Source organism: Adiantum capillus-veneris, chromosome 2, assembly GCF_014529385.1.
Source record: "Adiantum capillus-veneris isolate H3 chromosome 2, ASM1452938v2, whole genome shotgun sequence".
Taxonomy (NCBI): Eukaryota; Viridiplantae; Streptophyta; class Polypodiopsida; order Polypodiales; family Pteridaceae; genus Adiantum; species Adiantum capillus-veneris.
The window spans coordinates 9,043,063-9,057,525 of NC_140932.1; the positions used below are offsets into that span (position 1 = coordinate 9,043,063).

Consider the following 14,463-nt stretch of genomic DNA (forward strand, 5'->3'; position numbering starts at 1 on the left):
CAAAGGGATCCCCCCAAAAAAAACTGAAGCGGAAAGAACATGTTTTAGTGCCACAAAATACCACCCTCAACTAACACTCCATGAAAATCTTGACAATGAATTGTGCTTAAAGTGAAGCTTTGTTCAAAGAGCTAACCTTTAACTCATTTCGGTCCACAACTATCTCATGGTCTTTCCCACCACATCAGAGCTGGGGATGAGTACTACGCTCATGAACTCTCTGCCAAGCTGAGTTGGCAGCCTATGGGAAATAGTTCATGTAAATTCAAGCCTTGACGCCCTTCAACAATTTGTCTTACTGCAGACTAGAGAATGATCTGACCTTTTCATGCTGAATGTTTTGCCATCTCTGCGTGCAACTTGATTACTCAACTAAACCAGTAGGGCATGTCAACAACTAGCTTCTATAACAATATTCTCCTCGCGGCAGACTGGGCTCTTTGATGTAAGAACAGAACTCAGCTAAAAATACTGACAGATTCCTGCTCGGTAGAAACATATATAGTCAAGACGACGAACAACAAAAACCCCACTACTTTTTCATGCATTGCCAGCCATCCAACCACTGACACTATTCCTCAAATTTGGAAAGAGATCCAATGCCTACAGCTCAGCAATTGACATGTCTTTTGACCTAAGAACGCACAAGGTCTGACAACCTTAACCCGCTGACAAGTATATGAACAGGTCACAAATTCAAGAGAGGACACAATCTGTTAACAAGTTGATTCTGCAAGAACGCAGTGACAACTAGATGAACTTCCAATGAAAAGCAGAAAACATGCCGCCCAAAATTTGTAACTTTTCTGCAAGAATGGTGACAACATTGGTATATGATTGCCATGTACTACATATATTACATAATACAATACCTTGCAGCGCTTCATCGTCCCAAATGGCACCAAAGACACCCTGCACATACACTTCCGCTGTACCTCAGCTGAAGAATGATAGTTACAAATTCTTCTTTTAACATTCAGCTGTCTAGCCAAATAGCAGGTGCTGATCGCATTATACAGAAAATTATCACACGCGATATAAGTATCTCCATCAGGCTTCTCTGTAGCCAATTGAATTCCAAGAGAAACGTGTGTATGGTGGACAAAATTAGGCCAGCACAATCAATGATTTGACATCAAGGTCTAGCGGTTTCTTCACATACATTGTGTCGGCACAAAGGACACACCCTGTATATCACCATCAACATAAAATACGTTATTAGTGTGTGACATAAAATCAATCTTGAAACAGAAGTAGAATTGCTCGCTGAGCATAGGCAAACAGCATTAAACGAGTCAAGAAAAAAAGACCTGTGAGCTTCTTTCAGCCACCTGTCCACACAAGACATGTGGAACTCATGGCAGCAAGGTAAGACTCGAATATGATCTCCATCTTCATACTCAGTTAAGCAGATGTAGCACCTGTTGTGTGCAGGCATGCAATCAGTAAGAAAGCACAATAACATACACATTGCTGGCAGATAGATACCAGAACCTTATGTGTAAAACAATAGACACTAGTTAGACAAAGAGCGCATCAAATCTAAGAACTTTCAGGTCCTGATAAAACTGACTGCTGCCAAATCCATACACCAAAGAGAGAGCATGACTCAAATTAAGTCATTGACCCCTGTACAGCCTGATACTACATAAACACGGGATGTGAATCTCAGATCCAGGACCAATATACAGCCAGGGGAACCCACAAGCCAAGCAATGCTAAACAACTTGGGAAAAAATCACCAAGTACACCTCCACAAGGTTTGAGGACTGCGAAGGGGTTGCTGCTATCCAAGCAAAAACAATGCTGCACAGGCTAAAAATGTTGTAAGCAACAAAATCCAGCACAAATGACAGTATGGCTTGAGCTACATGGTTTGCCTTTTAAAGACGTTTAATATAACATTTCATTTCATTTCTATGAACAGGCTCCCCCCCTTTTCAGTATTCTCTAGACACGGTGGGAGGTCACTAGACTTATACAACAGGATCTCTTTCAATTGGATACCCAGAGGACATGGATACAGCTTATACAAGAGCTGGGCACGAAGATAACTACATACAGAGAGCATTTTCTCCAACTCACAGAGGATGGTTTCTTATCTAAGCCTGCCTACATGGACACTAACTTGTCCCACAGCTTAAGATGTGCTATTGAACAGATTCGAACATCATAACACCAGTTGGAAAGCCGATTTTGAGGCATCTCAGCTGAGACCAGGTTGTGCCAGCTGTGTCACAGAGAGCCACAGACAGAGCTCCACTACATATGCCACTGTACAGCATACTATGAGATACGTGACAGCTTTCACTGCCTATTTAGAGAGGGTTTTGGGCCTCTATCTAGAGTAATGAGATACCAGAATCAGAGATGTCTTGGACTCTATCTACTCAAGATTCAGCGACATCGAGCAGGGTTACTGAGAGAGAGAGAGAGAGAGAGAGAGAGAGAGAGAGAGAGAGAGAGAGAGGCTCACAGACCGAGACACACCCAAAGACGGATCACAATGTTCTTCCATACAGAGATTGAGTAGAGACAAGAGCAGCCAGAGAGGAGGGATACAGGGCATATCACTAGCAGAGGTAGTATACCAAGTGATCGAGCATTCCCCTAATCGAGTTTGTTCTGCTCTCTCTTTTCCCCACACTACCTTTGCCAGCTGAGGAGGTCCAAGAGGCCCAAGATGAGGGGATGCTCCCATCACTAGAGGAGGTTGCAACAGAGAATCAGATTTGTATTGGCGAGACATGGGAGACGTCCTGTGCAGACTCTCACCATGGAGGGCATAGACACAATCATGCACCGACCGATGCGAGCCATATCTAGATTCTATTACACACATATCCACCATTTTGTATATGTTCACTAAGAGACACGCCCACCTTTTATAGATGTACACCTCAAGCTCTTGATACCCACCTTTTAAAACTCGAGTAGTGTTTCTCTTTAGTTAGTTTCTTTCCTTTTACCTTTTTATCCAGACCTTGCATCAAATTCACCATGATGTGATTCTTTGGCCTCACAGGCTTGGACATTGTCACATGCACATGGCTCTGTGTGCCACGTGGACATGTTTCATCGACTTCCAAAGCCAGTATTCCCTTCCCCTTCTTCCTAGATAAGAGTGTCTAGAATCCTAGAAAGATTAGTACCGGCAATTTTGTGAGCCTATTCGCAAAACCTGCATGTCCGGACAAGTCCATTAGCTTAGGTGTTCCACTTTTGGAAATCTCTTGCATAAATGGTTTGTACACACGTTTTGACACATGTTATTACACTACAATGGGCATATGGCATGAAGTGCATATAGTTTTAAAGAAATCCAACGAGCTATTCCCCGTGTCGATCGGATTCCTGGGTCAGCAGATGTGCGACAGTTTCACACACAAACTAACCCCCTGGTCAAACTTATTAATAAATCATTTTTATGATTTATCTGTAGGAGTTTGACAGAGGTTTTGCCCTACCTAGCCCTGCAAATCTCACCTATAAAGGGAGCCAAGAGCCTAGCGATTTCTCTCAGATTGCAAAGCGTTACCTGTTGCACAGCAAGCCTAGCGTTTCTTGCAGCCAGCATTCAGCCTTAGCGTTTTCTGTCCTAAACGCCAGATTCAGCCAGCGATCTCAGTTTTCAGCCCTGGCACTGCCCTTCAGATCAGCCCCTAGAGTTTTCAGATTTCCGCCCTTCCCTTGCCAGATTGGCTTGGTTCTGGCCTCGCTAGCCTCTTTGTTGCAATCCGATACTTGGCAGCACATCGAGCCTCTCCTGGCCATTCCCTCGCCGTCATCAAGTGCTCCCATTGCCGTCCATCATCGGCATCATCGAGATCTCCCTTTTTAAGCCCTTCATTTCTCTCACATCCGGAGCACAATTCAATCCCTTGATCTACCCCTTGGTGACTATCCACAATCCCACATCAAGAAGGATCTAAAGGTGCATCAAATCATCCCCAGAGGTGCCTCATCTTGAGGAGTTACCACGGCAACATTCACCATTCGAGTTGTCACAAATTGCTGATGTGTCAAGCCACTGAAGAACGGAGCGATTGGCAAACCCCGGCCGAGGGGCCTAAACCCTAAGAAGAAGTCCTACCAACTTATGGGACCCCGTTCGATGGGGGCCCAGAGGACCTAAATATTAAAGCGAGACCATGCCTTGGCACGACAAGAATGATGCAACTCTCCACATCCGGAACCAAACCATTGCCTTGATGCAAAAACAAGCCAGCCGTTCTTCAAAGTTCGGTTGTCCAAACAAAAACCTGAATGAATTTCATTATAAGGTGCAACGGAGTGAATGTTTGAACTTTGCTCAAGATGAGTGCTCCGAACTGTGCTCAAGGTTCCTTTTGCTTACGAAAGGGAGAGCCTTCCGTTCCTTAATGAGAGAGTGCAATGGACACAAACAAAGTGAATGGACACTGTGCGTGAAAGTGTATGAGACTGAGAGATAGAGAAGAGAATACGACACCAAAGACGTTGTAAAACCTTCCTTCAAGGGCCCCACTCTCGATAGCGAGAGTGGTCTACTATTGATTGCACAAATCTCTACAATGCTTGGACTTGCCGACGGGGTCGTCGTCGATGAGGACGACGACGTGACGAACTGAAATCTGAAAACGCTAAGGACTGAAATCTGCAAATCTTGTATCTACTGAATTTTGACTCTATGTCGATGACGACGACGCACTGAAAACTCAGGTGCTGAAATCTGCGTTTTCCGGGCTGAATCTGTAAACTTCGATGGATCCCATCGTGCGGTGAGGAACTGATGCAGGAAGGTGAGATCTGCGAGGTTCAAGACTTGTTCTGCGAGTGCTAAAGGCTGAAAACTGAAAACGCTGGTCCTATGGCTGATTCTGTCGCGATGATCTGCAAAGCCGTTGACATTGATCTGCAAACCAAAAACGCTAGGGCTGAAAACTGACCTTGCGGGGAAATTTGTTGTGTTGTTGTGGGAATCTGCTAACGCTAGGGCTGATCTGCTGTCTACTGTCGCCGGGAATCTGCAAGTGTAAAAACGCTGGCTGATCTGGTGCAAAAACGCTAGGCCTTCTGTTGAGAGAAAACACCACAGTTGTCGCGGAGGTTGGTCTTGCTGAGAAGTTGTCTATTGAGCAAGGTGCTCCTGCTGCCTCTTCTGCCAGAAAGTGCTAATTTTGGTTTGCTTATATATTATCTTAGCAAAATTGCCCTACCCAATTTCCAACAAAAGTCACTTAATAAATAAGTGAAAAATGTCAAAAATAGGGAAAATAAGTCTATGCACTGTAAAAATGCTACTAATGGGTTCTGACTGGAATCTGATGGTCATGCTATGTGCAACCAGAGGATATGCATCTATTCAAAGTGTCTGGACATGCATGGTCTGCGAACAGACTCACAAAAGTGCTAGATCACTTCCTATTCTAGACTGACTTGACGGAACTGAACCCTGATCATGCTGTAGCTTGTCCACGGACACATAGGGTTGGATGTGTCACGTGACATTTCTAGTTGTTTTGTAGTTAGATACTTTTCAACTTTATTTGAGAAAGTATTGTTTGAAATTTGTTTGAAATGGATGGAATCTGTTTTAAACTTGTCTTGGTGCCGATTAGAATTGTTTGACTCTAATTTCAATGCTTGGTGATTTACTCTCAGGTGGAGTAGTAAGAAATGATGTTTGAGAATGCTCTTGCACATACTCATGGCCCGGACCCTTGTAATTGTTTTACGGAGGGAGTACTGTTGTTGTTACTCGCCCGGACAACGGTTATTTACGGGAGGAGTATTAAGAAGTCTGAGCAATGGTTACTCTCACCACCTCAAAACGACACATGTTGCGGTCTTGGTGGCGTTTGGTTGTAAAAGGCCTCTATATCTCCCAGCCAGGACCTTTTTAGGTTATGCGAGACGAGTGATGAGGGAGTCGTTGAATAGCTCATGGGCCGGACCTGGATGGTTATTTGCGGGGGGAGTGTTCATCGGTGACTTTGGGTTTCTCTGTCGTGTAACATGCATATGTGAGCATTTGTGTAGCATTGTGACATGCCAACCACTGAATATTCCTTATTGGATGAGATTCTTTTGGGAAGCCAACGACCCAAGAAATCAAGAGCTTATGTGAATGGTCAAAGGGTCATTTGTATTGTTTGATTCTAGAAGTTCTCATAATGTCAGAAATGAATTTCTTGTGAAATGTGCACGTCTTCAAGACTTCTCCTATCCCCACCCTCCCGGTGCAAGCATGAATGCTTGGACCTCTCAAGAATGTAATGATGTCAAATTGGTCATTCAACAAACTCAATTTACTCATCGTTTTGTAGTCCTAAACTTAAGAGGATGTGATATCATTTTGGACATTAAGTGGTTTTGTATGTTCAAACCCATTATCAGCTCAAAGAATTTTACGCTTCTCATCAACGATAATGTGTCGCAGTCAGTCCTCATTCGAGGCAAGAGCAACACTCGCACTCTCCCTCTCATCTCTCATGTCCAGGAAAAAAGAGAGCGTCAAGAAGCCTAAGCGATGGTCATCTATGTCGAACCCATATCAAAGAACTTAGGTATTCCTGATAGGTATAATGAGTTGTTTGAAAAGTTTAAGCACTTGTTTCTCCACGATGGTCTTCCCCGTACACTCCCTCCAGAGCGACCTGAGGATCATATCATCAACCTAGTGGACAGAGCACAACCTAAAAGTTTCCATATCGTTTGAACAAGGCTAATGAAGAGGAGCTAGAGCGCCCATTAAGTGAATTGTTGGATAGGGGTTTTATATGTCCGAGTGTAAGTCTTTCTGTTGCAGCAGTTCTTTTTTGTTCATAAGAAAGACGGCTCATCGCGGTTATGTGTGGATTGCAAGGCTCTCAATAAGATGACCGTCAAGAACAAATTTCCTATGCCTCGCATTGAATATCTTAAGTGTTTTCGAAAGTCGATTTGAAGAGTGGCTACCATTGAAGAGTGGCTACCACCAAGTAAGAATCGCAAAGCGAGACATCTACAAAACCGCCTTTAGAACCGAACACGGGCATTACGAGTTCATTGTTATGATGTTTGGTCTGACGGGTCCACCGAATACATTTAATTGTATTATGATGCATATCTTCATAGATTTGGTCGGTAAGTGCATGTTTATGTTTCTGGATGACATTCTCATTTTTTGCACTTCTTGGGAGCAACATACTATAGATGTAGAGAAAGTTTTGGCCCGTTTGGATACTAATCGTCTTTATATTGCAACAAAGAAGTCGGAATTTTTTCTGACTACTATGTACTATTTTGGCTACATCATCTCTCCTGACGGCATTCGACTTGATCCTGCGAAGGTAAGAGAGGTAAGAGAGTGGCCTATGCTTGAGACAGCATATAATGTTTCCTCATTTTTGGGTTTGTGTCAAGCATACAGTCCTCACATCAAGCACTTTGCACATATTGCCGCATCATTGTTTGATTTGTTAAATGGTATCAAGACTCGCCGTCAACGTGTGGTCATGATCGATGCCACAAATAGTGCTTTTGAAGCGCCCAAAGTAGCCATCCTTGTGAAACCGGCCCATAGGGCGGTAGTCGTAGGCTTTCACCTGAAACTTTACTTTATACTTTAGGACACAAAGGAACTTCACGAATAGGCCTATGACTGGAATTCAACACTTCAAGACAAACCACAGCCTGGCTATAAGGTGCAACGGAAGTGAGTGTTGAACTTTGCTCAAGATAAGTGCTCCGAATCGTGCTCAAGGTTCCTTTTACTTACGAAGGGAGAGCCTTCTGTTCCTTTAGTGAGAGACTGCAATGGACACAAACAAAACGATTAGAGAAAGACATAACTGACATACCATACTTGAGAGCGCGCCAATCGTCCTTCAATCGTGCTAGGTGCTGGGGTGGCATAAACCGTGCCTTGAGCTTGTCTTGAAGTCGACCCAATTGAAGGAAAGGGACGCGTCTTCGTCGATTGCCTCTAGATGCGCGGGGTACATAATCGCCGTCAAAACCTTGCTATTTCCTATCTTCTTAGTTATTGCAAAGTAAGCATTAAATTGATGCAACCAAGAATGAATAATAGTAGCATCCATCTTACCGTCATACTTACTGAAAGTCAACTTCTCAGTGACGGGGTTGTTGGAGTCCGAATCTCGGCTTGCGCAACTTGATGAACCACCAATATCTTTGGCCGACTCGGGTTTCCAGGTGAGAACCTGTCGAACCAACTCTTGCATGCGTTGGTCTCTCTGCGCCTCACGCTCTGACTCCAAGGCCGCTCGTCTCTCTTCAACCGCCTCCTTTCTTTATTCGGCCGCCAAGTGCGCTCGCTCACGTTCAATAGCTGCCTTTCTTTCTTCGGCTGCCAAGCGCGCTTGCTCATGCTCACACTCAATAGCTGCCTTTCTTTCTACTTTTCTTTCTTTTCGTTCCTCGGCCGCCAAGCGCGCTTGTTCACACTCGCGATCCAAGGATGCCTATCTTTCTTGGCGCTCACGCTCCATGGATTTTTGTCGGTCTTGACGCTTATGCTCCATGGATTCCTGTCGTTCTTGGCGCTCACTGTAAGGTGCAGCGGAATGAATGTTGTATTTTCTCAAGATGAGTGATCCATATTTACTCAAGGTTCCTTTTAGTTCTTATAGAAGGAAGAGCCTTCCGTTCGTTATGGAGAGTGCTATGATCACGAACACAAGTAAGTGAATATTGTGCGTGCAAGTGTATGAGACTGAGAGATAGAAAGAAGAGAGATACGACACCAGAGACGTTGTAAAACCCTCCTCCGAAGGCCCCACTCTCGTCGGCGAGAGTGGTCTACTATTGATTGCACAAAGTGGTACAATGATGATCAATGGAAATTGATGCAACTCGGGGCTATGTCGGTGACGACGGGGATAGCGACAATGACCTAAGGGCTGAAATCTGCAAGCTTTTAGCGGCTGTCCAAAAACGCTATCTGCTGAAATTTCGGGACTGCTTGGGGCTGCTGGAAACGCAGATTTGGCTGCTGTTTTTGAGAACTGAAAACGCTGATTGGTCTGCTGTTTTCGGGCTGAAAAACGCTGAGTATTTGCAAGGGTGTTAGGGCTGAAAAACGCTGTTTAACTGCTGCAAAAACGCTGTTTTAACTGCTGTCGCTAGGGCTGAAAACGCTGGGGGTTTGGTGCTGCTATCAAGGCTGAAGACGCTAAGGGGAACTGGGGAAGAAGCTAGGCGTCTCTGCTAAAAACACCAGGCAATTGGAGGAGCTAGCGATATGCAAAAACGCTAGGGCTAGAGGTTGGTGGAATGCCAAGGCGATGGGTGCTTGAGGGGTTCTTGCTGAGAGAGGGGAGTACCTGCTGCCAAAAGCCTGTTGTGCTCCTTGCTCATCTGCCAAAGAGTGCTAGTTTGGTTTGCTTATATATTTTCTTACCCAAATTACCCTACCTACTTTTGTTGAAGAGTCACTTAAATTAATAAGTGAAAAATGTCAAAAATAGGGAAAATAGGCTAAATGCACTCGAAAAATCCCCTAATTCTAATGGATTCTGATGGGAATACTGATGATCATGCTGTGTGCAACCACAGGATATGCATCTATACCAAGTGACTGGACATGCACGGTCTACGAATAGACTCACAAAAGTGCCAGATCACTTCTAATCTAGACTTGACTGTACTTGACGGAAACCCTGTTATGGTGTAACTTGTCCACGAACACATAGGGTTGGATGTGTCACGTGACATCCCCTCCTTTTTAAAGTGAGGTACTGGTACCGAGCTGTATGGCTTCCTTGTAGTCTGCCAACAACTCTGGATAATCCTTGAAGAACTCTTCGTCTACCCACACCACTTCATGGGTTTCTCGATCCTTGAACTTCAAAAAATATTGTCGCACTTGCTTCTTCGAACCATGGCGAAACCAATGCAACAACACTTGCTCCGGCTCCATGACTTCAGCTTCATCGATAATCTCCGGTTCTTCTTCTTCCGAAATGTCCTTTGGAGGTGTTCCCTGAAACACTTTCAACCAAGAAACATGGAAAACGTTGTACATTGCCCATGAGTTAGGCAACTGCAATTTCATTGAAACCTCATTTATCTGTTTAATGACTGGAAATGGACCATACATACGAAAAGACAACTTTGGACACTTCTTCCCAACTTGCTTAAGACGTTGTTTCATGATTCTTAGATATACCCAATCTCCTTCCTTGATCAAGACCTCCTGACGATGCTTGTTAGCCTACCGTGAATAAGATTCCTGAGCCTTGCTTAGCCGAAGCTTCACACTCTCAGAAATCTCATCCAATGACTGACTTTCAGCATTGGCATCAGGTATTTGACTGACCGAGAGAGTGAAAAGTGACTAGAACGGACGACCAAAAGCTGCCTCATACGGAGTTCGACCAATAGCAAAAGAAAAAGAGTAGTTCAAAATAGCCCGTACCAATGGAAGATAGAGCTCCCACTGAGACTGCTAATCATACACATAGGACTTTAAAACATCAAAAGCCAACTGATTATAAATTTCTATTTGACCATCTGACTGTGGATGAAAAGCCGATGAAAAATTCAACTTAGTGCCAAAATTTTCAAAGAGTGCGCACCAACAATTGGACGTGAACTTAACATCCATATTTGAAACAATTGACTTTGGCAAACCACAGAGGGGGTACCAATGCTTAATGAACAACCGTGCTACATCTTGTGCAGTAACTGTGGCTTTACAAGGAATCAACATGCAAAATTTGCTGAAACGATCAACAATTGTTAAACATTGAGTGTTCCTGGAATGCAAACTTGGTGGTAGGTTAGTCACAAAATCCATAGAAATATCCTGAAAAGGTCCATCGAGAATAGGCAACGGAAGCAAGAAGCCTTGCTGCTTAACCCGAGGAGCTTTTACTTTTTGACATATAGTGCACTGTGTGACATAACGAAACACATCTTTTAGCATTTTATGCCAATAAAAAAATCGTTCAATTTTTTCGAATGTGGTGTTCATTCCCCTGTGCCCACCCGTGAGAGAATCATGTACATCATGCAATATGGTTGGCCTGAGAGAGGGCAACATACATAAACGCTGACGAAAAAACAACAATTCATCACGAATGAGATAGTTGCTTGGTCCTTGGGAAGCAAGAGCCTGCAACCAATGCATACCAAACTCAGAATCCGCATACTGATTCTTCATGCTGTCAAAAGACTCACCCTGAATAGAAAATGTAGTCCTTGGCTCAAGAGCCAAAATCTGTCCTTTGCGACTCAACGCATCTACAACAGGGTTAGCTTTTCGAAGCACATACTCAATCAAACCTCCAAATTGCTCAAAAAATTGTGACCACCGTTCTTGGCGATCACTCCAATGTGCACTAGGCATAGACTGGAGCCACATGAGGGCTTGATGATCTGTGCGCACTGTAAACTCTACCATACAGAAAATGCTTCCAATGCTTAAAAGAGTGAATGACAGACAAAAGTTCTTTATCATAAACTGAATAATTCTTTTCCGCACTATTGAGCTTCCGGCTAAGGAAAGCTACAGAACGACCATGCTGCCGAAGCACAGCGCCTATCGCGACATTGCTCGCATCCGTCCATACCTCAAAGGAATCATCCCAAGAGGCAAGGATAAGACACGGTGCTTCTGTCACCGCAACCTTGAGAGCTGCGAAAGCCTCAATGGCTGCCACGAGCAAGTCTACGCGTTGACGGCGAGTCTTTACCCCTTTCAAAACATCAGTCATAGGTGCAGCAATGCGTGCAAAATTCTCTATGTGCGAACTATATGCTTGACATAAACCAAGAAAAGAACGCACATCATATGCAGTTTTGGGTAAATCCCAATTACGAACCTGTTCCACCTTCGCGGGATCGAGCTCGACGCCTTTTGCAGAAATGATATAACCCAGATAAGTGACTTCAGTAAGAAAAAATTCAGACTTCTTAGCTGCAATGTACAACTGACACTCATCCAAACGAATTAGTACCCTTTCGACATCTCTTTCATGTTGTTCCCACGATGCAGAAAAAATGAGAATATCATCTAAAAAGATAAACACACATACACCGACCATATCGCCGAAACGACCTACCATGAGACGATTGAATGTACCCACAGTACCTGTCAATCCAAAAGGCATAACAATATACTCCCATTGCCCTCGCTCGGTGCGGAAGGCGGTCTTGAAAATGTCGCCTTTGAATACCCGTACCTGATGGTATCCACTTTTGAGATCGACCTTGCCGAAACCTTTGCCCCATTGAGCCTATCAAGGATACACTCAATGCGAGGCATCGAAAACTTGTTCTTGACGGTCATCTTGTTTAATGCCCTGTAATCAACACAGAAACAAGACGAACCATCCTTCTTGCAAACAAACAAAATAGGAGCAGCAAAAGGACTTACACTAGGGTGTATGAATCCTCTAGTCACCAACTCCGTGAGTTGTCGCTCTAACTCTTCCTCCTGTGTCTTGTTCAATCGATAGGGATCCTTACTGACAGGCTGTGCTCCCTTCATAAGCTCGATGCGATGGTCCTCCGACCGCTCGGGTGGGAGACGAGGTGGAAGCTCATCCTGCAAAAAGAGATGTTTAAACTTCGTAAACAACTCTGAATACTTAGCTGGAGCATGAATGCTCTGGGAAACTGGAGCAGCATAGATGAATGCCGCTTGTGCTCCTTGTCGTAATTCATGCTTTACTTGCACATGAGAGATGAGAGGCAAAGAATGCAAGCCCTCCTCAGCACGAATGATAAGGGGGAATCAGTTTTGGCATGTAAAGTGAGAGTGTTAGTCTCCCAATCAATGAGAGGGTTAAGTTCACGAAACCATCTTATGCCCAAAATCATATCACATCCTGAGAGAGGAGACACAAGAAATTTCCTATTGAAAGAAGCTTGTTGAACGGTAAATATCACACCAGGGCACTTCTTCGTGATGAGAGCGTCCATACCAGGAGCGAAGCTAGAAACCTCGAGAGGAGATTTCTGACTAACCTCTAGGCGAGCTCTCTCAACAAGAGGGACTAATCACAACATGCATACTGCCTGGATCAAACAATATGATAAAACGCTGACCTTTTACATGACCATAACACTTCATGAGGGACTCATCAATGTGTGTGTCAGAGTCAGGAGAAGATGCAGATTGGTTTGTGATAGTGCTTGTGGTTGTTGTGGATGCCTTTTGTTCTTTAGGTGGGACTATCTTAGGATAGGTCTTCTTAATGTGACCCTTGACGTGACATTAAAAACATCTACCTTCTTTAGCATAAATCACTTGTTCTTCAGCCGTGATGTATCCTCCTACAGCTTTTTCATCTCGGGTTAGCTTAGATTTTGCAAGTGCTTTAGCTTTACCCTTAAATTCATTGTTAGAGTTCTTTTCCGAGGAATTAGAGGAAGAAGAGCTAGAAGAATTACCATTCTTACCGTTCTTACCATTCTGTGTGTTCTAAGAATTCTGCGGGGTTCCTTGAGAAGTCTTGTTTTCCTTAAGCTTTCCTTTGTTGTGCTTCATCTCCTGTGCGAGAACAATCGCTACCTCTTTGTTGAGATCGATTGGATCAAGTACCTCGACATCATACTTGATATACTCGTCCAATCCGTAAAGAAATGCCTCCTTGCGCTCCGAATCCGATTTGCGTAATTGAGTTAGAGAAAGACATAACCGGCATACCATTTCGCTTAAGAGCACGCCAATTGTCCTTCAATCGTGCGAGGAACTAAGGTGGCATAAACCGCGCCTTGAGCTTGTCTTGGAAATCAGCCCAACTGAAGGACAAGGGCGTGAATTCGTCGGCTTCCTCTAGGTGCGCGGCTAACTGTGCCTCTTGCCATGCGTGGTACCAATCGATGGCATCGCCGGCAAGGTACATCACTGCCGTCAAAACTTTACTATTTCCTGTCTTCTTAGTTGTCGCAAAATAAGCATTAAATTGATACAACCAAGAATGAATAACCGTAGCATCCATCTTACCATCATACTTACTGAAAGTCAACTTCTCTGTGACTGGATGGTTGGAATCCGCATCGTGGCTTGCGCCACTTGATGAACTCTCACGATCTTTGGGTGGTTCGGACTTCAACGCAAGTAATTGTCGAATCAATTCTTGACTGCATAGTTCTCGTTGAGCCTCACGCTCAATCTCCAAGGCCACTCTTTGAGCTTCACGCTCGGCTTCCATGGCCACTTTTTGAGCTACACGCTCGGCCTCCAAGGCCGCACTTCGTGCTGCCGCTTCCTCCTTTCTTTGTTGTTTTCTTTCTTTGCGTTCGTCGCGCTCGCGTTCTAAAGCAAGGCGACTTGCTTCTTGTTTGTCCATCATCTGCTTGATCATTGCCTCCATAGGGTTTGGTACACTTGGTGGCGTAGATGGCGAAGGGGGAGGGTCGAAAAAATCTCCTGGTGGGAAAAATTCTTCGTCGCCTCTCTTATGCTCATCACCTGTATGCGAAGTATCCATTCCACTTCAGGTGACGACCATGCACTATGATCTTTGG

The 14,463-nt window shown here is 44.3% G+C and overlaps 1 protein-coding gene across 1 annotated transcript in view; it reads right to left on the reverse strand.

The window, feature by feature from the left end:
• Positions 1-782: 782 nt before the first annotated feature.
• Positions 783-14,463, reverse strand: part of LOC147462353 (uncharacterized) — a 33,590-nt gene continuing 19,909 nt past the window's right edge. Inside the window, exons 5-6 of the mRNA XM_086483668.1 lie at positions 1,311-1,421; positions 783-1,187 (exon numbers count right to left, since the gene is read on the reverse strand). Coding sequence (XP_086339794.1) covers positions 1,136-1,187; positions 1,311-1,421 — 163 coding nt within the window. The 3' untranslated portion in view covers positions 783-1,135. The remainder of the gene's footprint in view (positions 1,188-1,310; positions 1,422-14,463) is intronic.